The sequence below is a fragment of the Monodon monoceros genome, unplaced genomic scaffold (assembly GCF_005190385.1).
Source record: "Monodon monoceros isolate NGI ecotype Baffin Bay Population unplaced genomic scaffold, NGI_Narwhal_1 Super_Scaffold_18, whole genome shotgun sequence".
Lineage (NCBI taxonomy): Eukaryota > Metazoa > Chordata > Mammalia > Artiodactyla > Monodontidae > Monodon > Monodon monoceros.
In genome coordinates, this window is record NW_021703774.1 from 52,153,587 (window position 1) to 52,170,836 (window position 17,250).

The following is a 17,250-nucleotide window of genomic DNA, read 5'->3' on the forward strand; positions in this document are numbered from 1 at the left end:
AATTTAGGTACTAGTGTCTGAGTTAGATATCACTAGACAGAGACCATGGTTAAAATATTATCTTAAAGGGCTTAATTGAATTAAATAAAATGTGACTATTCTTTATCCCCCTAGAGATCTTAGTTTAAAATAGAACATATAGATTGCATGTCAGTATTACAAACCAAAAGCTCGAAATCCTATCTAAGCTAGCTTTCTTTCTGTTTAGTGATAATTATTTCATCTTTCTGTGACTGTCTAAGGTATAAATTCAGTGCTTGCACCTCTTAGTATTTTAAGAGTCACTTCTTCCTCTAGTGGTTCTGAATTCATCTTAAGCTATATAAACTGTGTTTTAGACTCTACAAATTTTACTTTAACAACAGAGCCAAGAGCCAATTTAATTGGTCTCTATTAATATTAAGCTATTATAAGATGCTGAAAGATTTGTTTCAGATTTTAATATTTATATTAAATTGCATTTTTGGTTTCAGTTCTTTATCCTTCCCTGTATTTATGTACTTTGACACTAAACAGTGCTTTCCCACTGTGGGAAACAACTCCACCCTGACTCTGGACTTGGCCATGTGACTTGCTTTGGCCCAAGTGATGGTTAGGTGTGAAATTGACCAGAAGTTTGAAATATGCTTTCACAGTTGGGCTTGCTTACTCTTCCCCTCTGCCATCACCATGAAGAGAACTTACTCAAGCTAGCTACTGGTTCCAGGGGGAGGAAGAAAGCCACTTGGAGTGGTACTGACTTGCCCCAGCCAAATCATCCAACCTCCAGACAAATAAATAAGCTCTACTGAAATCAGCTAACCCTAAGCTGTCCCTCAGATCTGTGAAAATAAATGACTGTTCTAAGCTACTAAAATTTAGAATAGTTTGTTACACAGCAATTTTGTGGCAATGGCTAATTAGTACACTGTTCTGGGAAATTTTATGATATTGAATGAATAAAGGCTATTTCTCTACATAATTATCAAGGCTCTAATCATCTTCTATTTATAAAAAATCATTACTTTTAGAGTTTCAGTGTACTTTAGCCAACTATATCACATTCACTGGATTCCACTTCTCTGAAAGCACAGGAAAAAAAATCTATGTAAAAATACTCTGCTACCTTTAGGCACATGCTTTATAAAATCTTCACATATAGAAGTACATGCTTAAATACTTGACATGTAATCTGAAGCAAAGGTCTCCAAACTGGAGTAAGAAAACCCTGATGGAGCACTAAAAGCATTTAGGGTTTGTGTAGAAACTTACAGATTTAAGAACATCAACTTTTAGGTCCTCAAATTTCATACATAAGTTGATATGCCTGATAGTGAAGCCTGAGGTATCATTCCAGTTCTCCTTTTCCACTTCAACTTTTTTTTTTAAAGGTTTTTTTTTTTTTTTGATGTGGACCATTTTTAAAGTCTTTATTGAATTTGTTCCAGTATTGCTTCTGTTTTTTGTTTTGCTTTTTTGGCCACAAGGCATGTGGGGGTCTTAGCTCCTCGACCAGGGATCGAACCCGCACCCCCTGCATTGGAAGGTGAAGTCTTTTAATTTTTTTAATTAATTAATTAGGCTGCATTGGGTCTTCATTGCTGTGTGTGGACTTTCTCTAGCTGCGGGGAGCAGGGCCTACTCTTCGTTGCAGTGTACAGGCTTCTCATTTTGGTGGCTTCTCTTGTTGTGGAGCACAGGCTCTAGGAGCACGGGCTTCAGTAGTTGTGGCACTTGGGCTCAGTATTTGTGGCATGCAGGCTCTGGAACACAAGCTTCAGTAGTTGTGGAGCACGGGCTTAGTTGCTCTGCAGCATGTGGGATCTTCCTGGACCAGGGTTCAAACCTGTGTCCCCTACATTGGCAGGTGCCACCAGGGAAGTCCCCAGAAGGTGAAGTCTTAACCACTGGAACCCCAGGGAAGTCCCCATATTTCAACTTTTATAATAGCTTTTTTCTGTTTTACAAGAGAAAAACATATTTCTCATTATCGTGAACCTTAACATCGTACATTTTACCAGGTTGTAAAACCCTCAGGATTATCTGACAAAGGGATGTTTCTTCTAAATGTTACTAGAGTAACTTGCTGTCATCCTTTGTCTTACAGGTATTTCTATTAAGAAACATGGCATTAGAAAAAATATATTTTGTACTTTGAGTTCTTTTACTTTAGGTATTTGTTGAGTAAGAGAGTGAAAGTGGGTGAAGTTTTTTTGTCTTTAAAGGACTTTTTTCTTCTTCTGAGTATTGTCAAAAAACGTTTGCATTGTTCCTTATTCTCAAGCTCCATGGGAGCAAAGCAAAGAAGCCATTAGCACCAAATATTGAACGTAGATCTTCTTACTTCAGTTGGACAAATAAACAGGTATAATTAATACTGGTCCATAGTCCATTATCTGCGATTTGAAAATCTAGAAAGCTCTGAATACCAAAAACTCATTTTCATTTGATGGCGTGATTAGATACAGAGCAGAGCTACTTAGCTTTATATGTCCTACTTCATGTAATTGTTCATAAGTTTTCCAGTAGAAATATTAATGTATTTGATTACAGAGTGTGGACATAGACCTTACTTGGAGTGTTGCATAATATGAAGCGTATTTCCTTTCAAAGTCTGAAAAATTCAGAATTATGAAACTTATCTGCCCCAAGTGCTTGGGATAAGGGATTGTGTTTCTGCACATTTGATTTGATGTTGGTAAACCCGTTTTAGTACTTTGCAAAAATTCTGATTTTAAAATACTCTTCATTACTAGGTAGATGGTTCTAGTTCTTTGTATTCAATAAAAAAGTAAAGACTGGTCCAATAAAGATGTCAGATCATTAAAAATATTTTTGATAATAAGTGGCTGTGTGATTTTTGGCACAAACTTGGGATTTAAAAAATTGAATGACATTACTGTGAGGAAATTTTACATTTCTATGACTATATCTGTATAAATATATAAATGAACTATAGGAATAGAATTAATGCTGAACAATAAGAATGGGATTCTAAGAGTAGGTAATATTCATTTGTAGTTACCAGAACACAGTCAGTACAAAAGGCAGAGGGAGAGGGTGTGCCACAACCTGTATTTCTAATAAAATATTACTTTTGTTTAATAATTATCAAGATTTGTTGTTTTTTATCAATTGTATACTGATAATTTTAATAGTAACTCAAATGGAGAAAATATCTTACAATTAGAGCATTTTGGTCACAGAAAACTAATGTTTGTATTATATACATCGTTTTTTCAAAGAAGAGAGAATGCTAAATAAGACTTAGCCTAAAAAGACAGTATAGGGCTTCCCTGGTGGCACAGTGGTTGAAAGTCCACCTGCCGATGCAGGGGACACAGGTTCGTGCCCCGGTCCGGGAAGATCCCACATGCCGCGGAGCAGCTGGGCCTGTGAGCCATGGCCGCTGAGCCTGCGCGTCCGGAGCCTGTGCTCCGCAACGGGAGAGGCCACAACAGTGAGAGGCCCGCGTACAGCAAAAAAAAAAAAAAAAAAAAAAGACAGTATAAAATCTATGGGATACATTTTATTTTGCAAGGGGAACAAAAATAGAAATTCAAGGAAAAGATTACGTGAAGTTTTCCACTCTTAAAGAATATCTTGTTTCTGTATATTTTTTAGTGGATGATGTTTGACATCAAATTACTGTGATGTTTAGATTTCATTAGATATACTTAATTCATATTTTTAAATGTCATTTAAATATGTTATAAATGGCAAATGATGAAAAATTTTAGACATCGATTTAAAAATTTATGAGGGTATAGTTTTTTAGTATTCTTTTAGAAAAAAAATTAGAAGTCTACTTGGTTAGTTAATTTTGGGACAGATATAGATAGATCATTGTAGGTGGCAGAGAATCAATGAGTGGCTATTACTAGTCAAAAATCAGGTGCTAAATGCTTTCATTGTTAGATTAGTCTTTAAATGAGTTATTGCACAACATTAAATAAAAAATTAAATATTTTAATTGTAAATAAATATGTATTTTTATGATATAAATCAAGGAGTTTTAGTAAGATGTGGATTTTTTCATAAATTCATGCATGAATCTGAAAACTTGAACTCTCTCAACTATTGTAGAACCATCTGTGGTTGTAGAAAGAAGTTCAGAATCTCAGAAACTTTTTTCCTTGCCTGTACATGCGCTGACTCTTGCTTGCTCATGTTCTCTAGTGCTTTCTCTCAACTCCCCTTCCTTCTTTTTCTCTTCCATGAGAAATGCTACCCTCATCTTAAAAACAGAAAAACTATATGAGCTACAAAATTATAACTTTTCTTGACCCCTGCCTGTCAGAGAGCTGAAGTCACAAGGCAGGGTAACTGAATTCCAAGGAATGCCAAGCCCCTCCAAGGAAAGATAGGACGTATGAACATTTGCAGACCACAAGAGGAAGAAGTAGCCACCATAGAAGCTGGTAGGAAGAAATGAGCTAAAATGTTAATGCATTCTTAAAGGCCAAGTGTGGGCTGGCAAAGCAGTGTAGAATAATTAGAAGTCCAGAACAAAAGAGGAATGCACACTTACTCATAAGCTTTTCTCCATGGCCCTCCACTGGCTGCTCACAAAATGAATGAGGCAAGAGAGTAACCTGCGTCAGTGACAGTCAGAAGTTCATGAAGTGATGAGTTCCTGATGAAAGACCAGCACAAAATATCACCTTTTTCTCCAGACCCTCTTCTCATATCGAGCAGAAGCTTTAAGCTCTTAGGAGAGAAGCAGGAAAACTTCTTGGGCTCAGGATCCTGCATCATACAAAGCAGAGATCTACTACTACTGATTGAGTGGCATGAAAACTCTCTCTTGTCTAAGACCTGCCTCAGATGCTATGTAGAATTTGCCTGCCATTATGGTGAGGGGTTGGAATGCTTAAGAAGCCCCATACCAGAAACTCAGGCATTTGCACCCTTCCTAGGACTCATGATGGAACAGAAGAACTGAGAACCCCTCTCCAAACAGAATCCTATCACCAGAAAAACAAGAAAGAGTCCTCTACCACCAGGGGAGGGGCAGTAACATGGAGAAAGACCCTCTCCTAGGCTCAGACATGCAGGAATTGTTGAAAAATAACAGTAGAGCAGGAATACTGAGAAGAGTTTCTCTTGCCCCAGGACCACACTAAGCACAAAGTGATGACAGCTCATTGCTGGAAAAATTTGAAGCCTGTGATGCGCTTAACAACAGTGAGCTTAACAACCAACACCAAAACTCAGCTCAGCCACTGACTAGGATAGTTGATTCCATCACACTAATTGCCTGACAGAAAAAGAGGTACTCATTTCCAGGCAGAAATACTGTTTACCTCAGAGTCTACTGTTCTATGTATGATCTCTTACCTTTAATTTAAAAGTATGTGGTATACAAATAAGTAAGAATAAGCATCCTGTTGTCAAGACTCAAAGGACTCATTTGTTTTATAGATAACGCAGATGTTGGGGTATGAGACAGAAATTTTAAAATAAATGATTACATGTTAAAGGATCCAGTGGGAAAGATAAACAACATGCTTGAAAAGATGAAGAATTTCACCTGAGAAATGCAAAGTATTTTTTAAAAGTGAAATGGAAATACTAGAAATACAAACCTTAATGTCGGAAACAAAGACTTCTTTGATGTGCTTATCAGCAGGTTGGATACAAACTAAGAAAAAACTAGATGAACTTGAAGATAGGTCAATAGAAATTATCCAGAGTGAAACACAAAGAAAAGAGTGGGAGGGAAAGACAGAACACAGTAGCAAAGAGTTGCTGGACAATGTCAAACAGTCAAACATACTTGTAATTGGAGTTGTAAAAGCAGAAGGAAAGAAAAGGAAAGAAGAAATATTTGAAGAGATAAAGATCAAGAATTTTTCAAGATGGGTGAAAGGTAACCAACCTTAGATACTAGAAGTTCACAGAACCTCAAACACAATAAAAACAAACAGACAAAAAATACCTAGGTATATCATAGTCAAAATGTCCAAAACAAAGAGAAATCTTGAAGACAGAGAAATATACTGTGAAAGATAAAAGTTATAGCAACCTTCTCATTATAAACTATACAGACCAAAAACCAATGGACCTACCACACATTTAAAGTGCTAAAAAGTTTTTTTAACCCCTAATGCTATATCCAGCCAAAAAATCTTTTTTTACAAATAAAAACAAAGATTTTTCAAGCATCCAAAAACTGTGGTTTAATTAGCTCTGGAACTGTGATAAGTTTAAGATGTTAATAACCCTACCTGCATGGATGGATGGACAGATGGTTAGGTGGAGGATGGATGCATGGATACAAAAAGATGGTTCTATTCCAGATATAAATTGCAGAAAATAGAAACAAAAGCAGCCACTTGATTTTGTATAACTCTAGAATACTGAATTCTGAATAAAAGTATATTAGAAGACACATAGTAGGGGTGTGTTAGTATTAGGAAGCTGTGGTCATTCTGGGTTGAAACATCTTGTGAGACCACCAGGTAAGTGATACTTAGCTGCACTCCGGATCCACAAATAGAATGTTATGATACTGATCAGCCTAAGCACATGAACTTTGTAGTCTCCACTTTAATTACAGATCTGCTTATCCAATGTGTAACATATATCTAAAGATTTCTTATAGTCCCTAAAGGGAAAGTAAATAGTGATTAGAGGAACTAGACCATGTGCCATTAGAAAAAAAAAATTACCCCCTCTATCACATGAATCAGGATATGGAATTCTTTTCATCAGAATTATATCATTGAATTATTAACTTCACAAACACTTATTTTTAAAATAACTTTGTATTTGTTACTATGTATACAAAAATAAATAATCCTACCCCTCAAGATGTTACAGTTAGATAAGGCAGACAAGCAAATAAGTTATAGTATGTTGTAAAAAATAGCATTAGAATTGTGTTTTTACATTATGAGACATATCAGTCTTTTTTGAGAAGCTGAAACATTATTCATGTCTGGGCCCTATCATAGACCTACTGAATTAGAATCTTCAGAGAGGAGACCAAGCATTTGTATTCTGAAATTGCTCCTTATATCATTTTCATGTGTACCCCTCTGTCTTCTCCTGGGACAAGAATAACTATGCTAAAAATATTTACAGGTTCCTGAATTGGTGGAACAAGAATTTGGAAATGCAGATGTAGGCTAAATAATGAAGACCCTTTATATGTCATAGTAAGAAAGCTGTTTTTGTCTGATGAACATAACTGAATTAAAATACTAAGTCTCTGTTTTAATAGCATTTAGCAAAACATAAGGACCAAATCTGTCTAGTAAAAGAGAAAAACCAAATTGTTTTTTCTTATGAACTGTTATTATTGAGATAATAGGATTCATTATGACTTTAAAAAAAGCATAAAGGAGGTCATTAAATAGACTGAACCCCAAATCTACATTATCTTTTGCACTTAAATTCTCCATTTTAGATTAGTTTTCAATCATTTACTTGCATGGAGTCTACCTATTATATTACTGCTATAGAAAGACACTTAATATAAAAATATACTTTATATTAATAATAATACCCTGGGTTGGATGAAAGTACCTCTGGAAATGGAGGGACAGCTGTGAAATACACCAGAAAAGTAGTTACTTGACGTAGTGAAGGGTTAATCAGTCTTTTATTTTGAAACTTGCCACAAATGGTTATACCAATTGAAGTAATAAAATTCTCAAAAGGGTGTTCTGGTTCTAACAGTGTGATAGACTAGATAAACTGAAAATCTTCTGCCAATAAACATTTTATTTATTTTACATAATCATTATTTTAGATAAAATATATAAAATATTATTTTAGATGCATAGCTTATAAAGTATTGAAATCACAAAGGGTCACAAACAAAGCAGAATATAAAAACCAGAGAAGTAAACATGTGAGCTGAAGTTATGTTGCCTGGTGGTGATGGAAAGTTGCTGGCCTCAGTAGTCCAGAGACCTGGATATTGAAGAGTTAGTGGGGAGGGAACAGGTGATGTGGACCTGGGAAGTGTGTACCTAGGGTGTTGTAATTGCCTATCTGCGTATCTACATGGGGAAATCTCCAGAAACTTTGTCTTAGCCTGGGCTCTGAGTGGTGGAGAGGAGCTGGACCCCTGAGAATTCTAACCACTGACTTCATGGCATAGGATGCTGCTTCTTCTTGCCCCCACCACAGAGAAACAGACAAAAGAAGAGAATTAAATCAAGAATTGAATAAAATACAAGGAGTGAAATCTTGTGAGCAAAGAAATTCATAAATGTGGGTAAATCTTAGCATTGACTGAATAAAACAACAACAACAATAATAGAAAAATGAGACTAATTTGGATGTTTTAAAAAGATGGAAGTAAAAATTTGGACAAAGTGTAACCGAGGTTTTGGAGGAGTATTGATGAAATGGAAAACAATCTAAGGTTTTCGTATAATCTGTGTAACAATATTAATTAACTTTGTTCTTCAAGTCATACGTTCATTCTACAATTTTAAGCATAATCATTAAAGAATAGAAATAGAATCTCTACTTCCAAACCTACAGTAGGAGAGAAAACTCAATCTGTATTAAAAAGAACTCAATCTATAGCAGGCAGGAAACAAGGAAATGAAGAACCATAGAAAAAGCCAGGATAAAAAGTAAAAACTAAGGTGATGAGAGTTAATCCAAACATTTGACTAATCTGAACACAGTAAATTGAAACAGATTAAATTTACCAGTTCAAAGACCAAATCCCCTGATTGGGTTATTTTATTAAAATTTTAAAAGTTTTCAGCTAAATGCTGTATAAAAACTATTTAGTTTTTTTTTTTTTCTTTTGGTTCTTTCCTACTACCATTAATTTAGACAACCATTTTGTGAAAAGAGATTGAAGTAAAGCAGATCAGTAAAGACTGAAGCAAATTAATTCTCACAAAGTAAATATTCACATATTTTTACAGGTGGTTAGTTTGGCTATACATAAACTTAGCAAACTAGGAAATAATTTTCTACTAGGTTGAGGAAATAATTTTCTACTGCATTTTGAGTATGTATTTCAGTCTTTTATTTCTAGTGTGGGCATGCCCATTTTATGTTTCTACAGCCATTTAGATTTGCAAGACATTGCCTCTGAATTTAGATTTATGATGTTTGAATAATTTTATAAAAATCTAATTGTTTAAAAAATATCACTTACTAAGCAGAAGAGGAAAACAGATCCTTAAATTTCCCTGGTAATTAGCACACATTTTATTATGTAGAGACTGATTCTAAAGAAGGCAAACTGTGAAACCAGGAAATTTTGCCCACATTTTGTGCTTATTTAATGTTTTATAAGCCACTGTGAATATTTTAGATTGTGTGGTTTATGTTTATCTGTAACCTATTACAGCAGTATGGTAATAAAACTATATATTCCACAAGTAATTCATTGTGTATACTTTCAGATGAATTCAAATAACAAACACAAACATTAAGACTTTTCTATACGTGATACATATTTTTCTGCGTTTCCAAGTGATAAAGCTTACAATGATATCATTGTTTAGCCACTAATGTCTATGTATAGAACATTGTACTGGGTCGTATTAGTGAGTATGAAGATTTAAACAATATTTTCCCTGTTGCCGGTCTAGTTTTAGAGACAGCACAAGAGAAACTCTTTTAGGGGAAACACACTTTCTTCCATCAGAGATAATTAAAACCAACAAATCATGAACATATACAAATAGATATTGAAAAAAATAGGTGTTATTGATATTTTGAACTGGATTTGGGAGTGGTCATAGTAGCGATTTGTAAAAGTATTTATTTGCCCATGAACTTTGGAATTAAGCATTAAAAATTCATTAATATACTCTCTCCCTACCATAAATAGAGATAAATTTGGGAAAAAATAAAGGAAGTCATTTTTTCATAGTGATCAATAATAAAATTATTAATTTTCAAATTCTGTCTCTTCAGATTTCTCAAGAGTTGGCAGGTGGGAAGGAAAGCCAAATGTAGGGAGAGAAGAGGCTTAGAAAAGGGCTCCTGTTCCTCCTTGGGCTCTAACCAGAGCAGCTCTTACTTTAATCGGTTTTATATCCTGAGGTTCTAAGTAAGTTAAGCCAGGGAGGATATTATAAATGTTTCTGCTACTTTTTCTTAACTGAGTTTTTGTTTTTAATTTTGAGAAAATATATTGATACATAACTGAGACTTCTTTTTAAAGACTTTTTTTTTTTTTTTTAGTACAGTTTTAGGTTCACACCAAAATTGAGAGGGAGATAACAGAGAGTTCCCCTATGCCTCCTGCCCTACCCATGCATAACCCCCAATTATCAATATCTCCCTCCAGAGTGGTACATTTGTTACAATTGATGAATATACATTGACACATCATAATCACCAGTTCACTTGTGGTATTGTACGTTCTGTGGATTTGGACAAATGTATTCATCATCATAGTATCATATAGAGTATTTTCACTGCTCTAAAAATCCTCTGCCTTCTGCCTTTAAGAACCTGATCAAGCTTCTAGAAATAAATCTGACAAAATTATGGAGGACTCCTATGACTGGATCCTTCTGGAATTTTTAACTCTTAGACTTGTCCACACTGAGCCTTCAGCAATTCACCTGTTACAGTTCAAATTTTTATACCCAGATTCTGGTTCCCCATGGCAATTTCTCCTTGTGAGTCTCTGCTCTGATAAGCTATGACTCCCTGAATCTGCTTTTGTCTTTCCAATCTTTGTGTCAGCGGTTGACCTTGGCCCTCATCTCTCTTATGGATCCTAGAATAGTTGTTGATTTTTTAGTCTGTTTACCTTTTAGTTGTTGTTAGGATGGAGTGTTAACTTCTAAGCACCTTATGTGTAGAACTGGAAAACTTATTCGTTTGTTTTTAACTGCTGCTGATTTGATGATTGTGGCTTAATCTCTAATGTACAGATAGATAGTTGCTACTTCTGTGACACTAGGAGAATATCACAATTGCTTGTGCATCTTTTGCAGACTGGTAAGGAGGGGTGACTCATAAAGTAAAGCGTACATAATAGTGGGCTAAAGTTAATATGTCTTTCTAGGGTTTTATATACGGTAAAAAAATAAGCAATGACAGTTTCTGATTCTTTCTCAAATGATGAACAAAGATCTAACAACCAGATTCAGAGCTGGTGTTAAAAGCAAATGCTTCCAAAGTATTCCGTGTGCATTTGTGTTATTTAACTTATACTTGCTTGATCTTTCTGTTTCCAAAGATTAGCTTTCTTTCAGATCTCTGAGGTGGTATGTTAGGATATCATCAAAGGCTTAAAGGAGGTAAAAATGATTTAATCATTGTTTTTAAGAACAGTAATGATAGCTATATGAGATAAATATCAGTAACCAGTGAACCTGTGTGTTTTTTTGTGCGGTACACGGCCCTCTCACTTCTGTGGCCTCTCCCGTTGCGGAGCACAGGCTCCGGACGCGCAGGCTCAGCGGCCATGGCTCACGGACCCAGCCGCTCCGCGGCATGTGGCATCTTCCCGGACCGGGGCACGAACCTGTGTCCCCTGCATCGGCAGGCGGACTCTCAACCACTGCGCCACCAGGAAAGCCCGACCTGTGTGTTTTTAAATACTAAAGTTATTTGCCCTGCCTAAGGAATGCTTTCTAAGGATTTCTCCAACTTGCTTTCTCATCCCAACCCTATCTTGGTGATATCCAAAAGCTGGAACATTGAGAATTTTTATAAATTCTCAAGCATCTGGGAAACCTGAAAATAGTATCGAGGACTTTAAAAATTCAGTTTGATCTCTGATTGGCCATATTGTCTTCTTGCTTTTTGGAACACAGTCTAGGGTGGCTGTGTCATAAACTGTATTTAAAAACTTTGACTTATCAGTTATACTTGATTTATTCTTACTTTAGTAGAAGGTAATGAACTGTTCATTAAACATTAAGTTCAATAAGATATTTCTACGTCTATTCCAGACAAATTATTTCCACCCTATTATTTTAGCATATCAGTAATGATTACCTTATTAATGGTGAAACTGTGTTTGTTTGGGTGTTTTGCTTTGTTTTGGTTTATTTTTTTTAGTATCCCTATAGGAAAATTATTCATTGTACTGGAAATTGTTCTTTCTTGGTATTCCTCTTCATGGTTTTACAAGTAGCATAGTTTGATTAAAAAGTTAAAGAAAAAGAAACAGATTCTGTTTACATTGACAAGGCCATGGGGCATTTAACTAAACAATCAAATTTAGGACCACCAATGGAACAAACATTATATGCCTCCTGATGTGATGCAGTAGGAAGGACCATCAGTTTTATAGTAATCTTGTCAAAGCTATGTAATAAGAGCATAATAATGAGAAAACATTCAGACAAATTTAGACTTGTGGAACACTTTGCAAAACAAGTAGCCTAGATGCTTCAAAAATAACAGTATTATGAAAATGTTTTATATAAAATGACAGTCGTAGAAACTAAATATAGTGCGTGACCCTTTAGCAAAATTAAATAGTTTTCAGGATACATTTTAAACAGTTGGGATATTTGAATACAGAATACATATTAAGTTATATTCTCATGTCAGTATTAATTTCTTGAGTATGACATATGATATTGTTGAAGAGTTTCCTTCTTTTTAGAAGTTGGGTGCTGACATTTTTATGGGTAAAGTATCCTGATATTTAAAACTTAGTTTCAGATGGTTCAAGGGGGAAAAAAAAGTACGTGTGCTTTTTGTTTTTAGAAGGGAGAATAAAGCAAATTTTGTAAAATGCTTACAGTTGGTGAGTCTAGATTGAAAGGTACAAAGGTATTCATTGTATTATTCTTTCAACTTTTCTGCAGATTTGAAATTTTTCAAAGTAAAAAAGGGGGAAAAGAAAAATAGAGATGAGATCATATATTATATCTTCAAATTATTAAGACTATTAGAATTATAGTGACACTTCAGAAAGACTTCCCTTTTATAAAGGAAAGAAAATTATTGAGGACTTAACCTACTTACCTAAACTATTTATATCATAATATTGCTAAAGTATATGCACAAATGTACAACTGAAGATCACCTTTGTGTGTTCTTAGCTCTTAAAGCAACTATAAAGTCAAGTCAGATTCTAACTAAATACAGTGAAAATATAAAACCAAAAAAAGAAAAGAAACCCAACATGATGACATAATAACAGTAATGTGATAGCTAGTATATATTTTGCTGAAAATAGATCGCACATGGTAAGCTGGTTCTGAGTACTGCAGTACAATTTCTTTTCAGGCTGCCATGTCTACAGAAACACCTGCATTTCTTACTCAGTCTCCACACTACTTTTCTCATTCCAGCTACTGAAAAATCTTTTTGCAATACACAATGACATAATTTAACCTTTACTTATACCCCTATATCTTTTACATATTACATCCCCTTTTGTTTTTTTATTAGCCTGAGAATGAGGTAGTATATCATTATACTGTAGTATGCTATTTTATAGTATCATTATTTTCAGATAACTTGAAAAATTAAAGACTTATTTTACTAAAATGTTTTTCAATTTTGAATTATTTACTGCAAGAGAGAAGTTTACTGTCTTTTACTGATAAATTTAACATGAGCACAGCGGATGAAGGAGGACTTTTTTCTTCCATTTTTACTCTAACACATGCCGAACAGATTACAGCTATACATTTGTACTTCCACAGGATAAGCTGAATGCTGTCATTTGAGGTGATCACTTAATGCAATTACAATAATAAACATAAACGGCAATGTGGGAATACTTTTCCATATAAGCAACAAAAATACTGGCAAATTTATAAAAATGAACCAACATTATAGTTATGGAAGCTTTGAAAACCAGCAGCCTTGTTGTCACCACTGGGGTAAAAACTGGTTTTGGAGCTTCTCAAAAATCCCCATTTCCAGATCACTTTCACTACTTGACCTGACTTACAACTCACTAGAAAAGAAAAAGCTCCATTTGCAAGATGTTGTTTCCGTTTGACCTGATTCAGAGCCTCCATGGGAAAAGACCTGTACCCAGGGTATTGTTGAAAACAATCAGATGTAGTATCACAACTATCAAAGGCTGTGATACCAGTTGGGGCAAACAAGAGCAAAACAATTTTGAGGAAAAAGAAAAATTTGGAGGACTTTTTCTTCCCAATTTCAAAATTACAAAGCTGTAGTTATTAAGGCATTGTTGTACTGGCAGAAGAGAAGACATCTGTGGATCAGTTGATTAGAATTAAGAATCCAAAAGAAAATCCTTATTTATAGTCCATTCATTTTCAACAGAGGTGCCAGAGCGGTTCATTGGGGAAAAAGTCTGTTCTCAAATGATACTGGGACAACTGGATTCATATCCATCCACGTGCAAAAAGATGACCTAAGACCTTTATTTCACACCATACACACAGAAATTAACTTAAAATTGATCACAGACTTAAACGTAAGAACCAAAACAATAAAGCAGTTAGAAAAAAAATAGAAAAATCTTTAAGACCTTGGATTAGCCAGTTTTCGTATTTGCAACACCAAGAGTGTGTTCTATGAAAGAAAAAAAGATAAATTGGACCTTATCAAAGTTCAAAACTTCTGTACTTATCTAAAAAGATAAGCAACAGAAAGGTTGAAAATATTTGCAAAACACATTTCGGATGTGTTTCCAAAATTTTCTAAGAACTCAAGTAAAGGAATTGGAACCATCATGTATTGCTGGTGGGAATGTGAAATGGTACAGTGACCAGTTTCTTAAAAAGTTAAACACAGAGTTATCACGTGACACAGTAATTACACTTTTCAGATATCTACCTGAGACCTAAATAAATGTCCATGCAAAGATTTGAATGCGATTGTTTATAGCAGCATTATTCACAATAACCAAAAAATGGAAACAAATATCCATAAACTGGTGAGTGGACAGACAAGATGTGGTATATCCATGCAATGGATACTGTTCAGCAATAGAAAATAATAAACTGCTGACACATGTTAAAACATGGATGGACTGCAAAAACATCATGTAAAGTGTAAGAAGCCATCCATACATAAAAGTCACATATTGTATGATTTCATTTATATAAAGTGTTCAGAAAAGGCAAACGTATAGAGGTAAAATACAGTGGTTGCCTAGGTGGTGGGTGGTAAATGTGCACGAGGGATCTTACTGGGATGAAGAAAACGTTCTAAAACTGATTTATGGTGTTGGTTGCAGCACTGGGTAACGTTACTAAAAATCATTGAATTATGTACTTACAGTGAGTAGATTTTTATTATATGTAAAATGTGTCTCAAGAAAGTGTATTTTAAAAAGCAAATGTGGGGAATAAAATTATATTTCATTTTGTTTAACCAGAAACCCAAAATGTTTACATTACTTTTGTAAAGCCATGAAAATGTAAGGATACGTTAAAAATTTTCCAGTTATTTTGAATCCTTAATACTGTTTCTAGAGCCAGGATCTCAAGAAATATCAGTGGAACTCCCTTTCAGACTGACTTTGGCATATGTATATACACTTTTTTACACAACCATAGTCTCCTAGATTCAAAACAGAAAACCTGCTGTATGTTCTTATCTTTGAAAATGAGTCATTGCTCTTAGTTTTCTGACTGTTATAGGTGGGATATTGTTTCTTAAACATTTGATGAAAAACACCCAAACCAGTTAAAATAAGCTTTGCCTTCCATTTCTTCATTTACTACATTTTTCTCTTTTTGTTTTGTTTTTTTTTAGATCACTGTGTTCACTACTATGATCTTCGTAACACTAAACAGCCAATCATGGTATTCAAAGGACACCGAAAAGCAGTCTCTTATGCAAAGTTTGTGAGTGGTGAGGAAATTGTCTCTGCGTGAGTATTACCCTTTTCAGAAGTTGAGCTTATTTAACATGCCATCATTTACCAGTTTGTAATGTCACTGTGGGTTTTGTGAAGAATAACACTGTGGTATATGCACTTTTTCTTAAATAGTAGATTTTTATAACTTGTCTAATTAAAATACATATATATTCTAGTCTGTGTTGCTCACTTTTATATGTAATTTGTGAATAAAATCCAGATGATACTATTTTTTAATGTTACCCCCTTAAACATTTGAACTTCAGATTGGATTTCAGCCCCTGCTCCTTAAAAAGAGAGAAGCAATATAGTTGATGCAGTAGAATGAGAAGTGTTTTATTTATTTAAGACTGCTAATATGTTATTATATATTGATCTATATTGCAGTATAGTAGTATCATTTTTGGTTTTCAACAATATTTGGTTGACTTTCATGATTCCATGTTATTTGATCTCCCAATGATTTCGTGGTGAGTTTTAAATATGTTTTGAAGAGAACTTTCTAAATGTGACTGCTTACACCTGACAAATATCCTTTGAGAAGCCTTCTGAACTAGAGAATCATAAAATAAGCTGTTAGTTGTCTTTTGTTTTGTTGAAGGAAACAAGATGTCAACCAGGTAAATAAATCTCAGTTGCTAAAATACTGTTAAGTAAGCTTTTCTACTGAGACAGTCCCTTCTTTCTGTTATCCATATCATTGTTCTCTTTATTTTGTATTATTCTAGTAAATACCCATTCTCAGTCTCCTTTTTTTCATACATATTATTTCTTCTCAAGCCTAATTGTACATTGTTTTCTTTCTTTCACATAGTTTCTAATATCTCTTAGGAGATTATTAATGCCAGTGCCTTATACTTGGGATCTCCCACCACATCTGCCTCCATACTGGTTGCTCTAGATAAGAACTTGGTAATTTGAGTTGATTTAACAAGGTAATTTGAATTGAGTTACGAAAAGGGAAAAAAAGAAAGTGAGAGCTGAGCTTTCTAAGAGGAGTTAATAGAGGAAATTAGTTCACAAATCTAAGTTAAGTGGTAACCAGTCAAAAAGTATCCCATCTTTAGGAGTAATAATGGGCAGTAAATTAAAATTTTATTCAGATTCAAATATGAATGATTATATGTTAAGTATTTTTCTTAAATTTCAGACTTATAAGTGTTGAATCAATTAGTTTGATTTCAACTAGTTGAAGTATATGTATACTTAATTGTATAAATTGGAAATTTTAGTTGACCATTTTAATGCAGATTTGTGGTTTGTATATTCACCAGTCTTTTTTCCTTCTTAGTTTTTATAAATCATGATGATTTTCCTCTTGGACATATTTGTGTTAGAAGTATGTAAGACATTTACCCACAAGTATGTTTGGAAATATGAAAAAGTAATATTAAACTACATACGTATTGCTGCAGCCTCTGAATTCTTGGGCTGTGACACACACACACACACACACACAGACACACATACATATAAAGGGATTTTCAATGCAATATTGTTGAGCAAAAAACAAATTT

The 17,250-nt window shown here is 34.3% G+C and overlaps 1 protein-coding gene across 5 annotated transcripts in view; it reads left to right on the forward strand.

The window, feature by feature from the left end:
- The window catches only part of COP1 (COP1 E3 ubiquitin ligase), a 261,090-nt gene that overhangs the window by 176,155 nt on the left and 67,685 nt on the right, over positions 1-17,250 (forward strand). For all 5 annotated transcript variants that reach the window (XM_029228999.1, XM_029229001.1, XM_029229002.1 and 2 more), the window contains one exon: positions 15,628-15,745. In XM_029228999.1, coding sequence (XP_029084832.1) covers positions 15,628-15,745 — 118 coding nt within the window. The remainder of the gene's footprint in view (positions 1-15,627; positions 15,746-17,250) is intronic.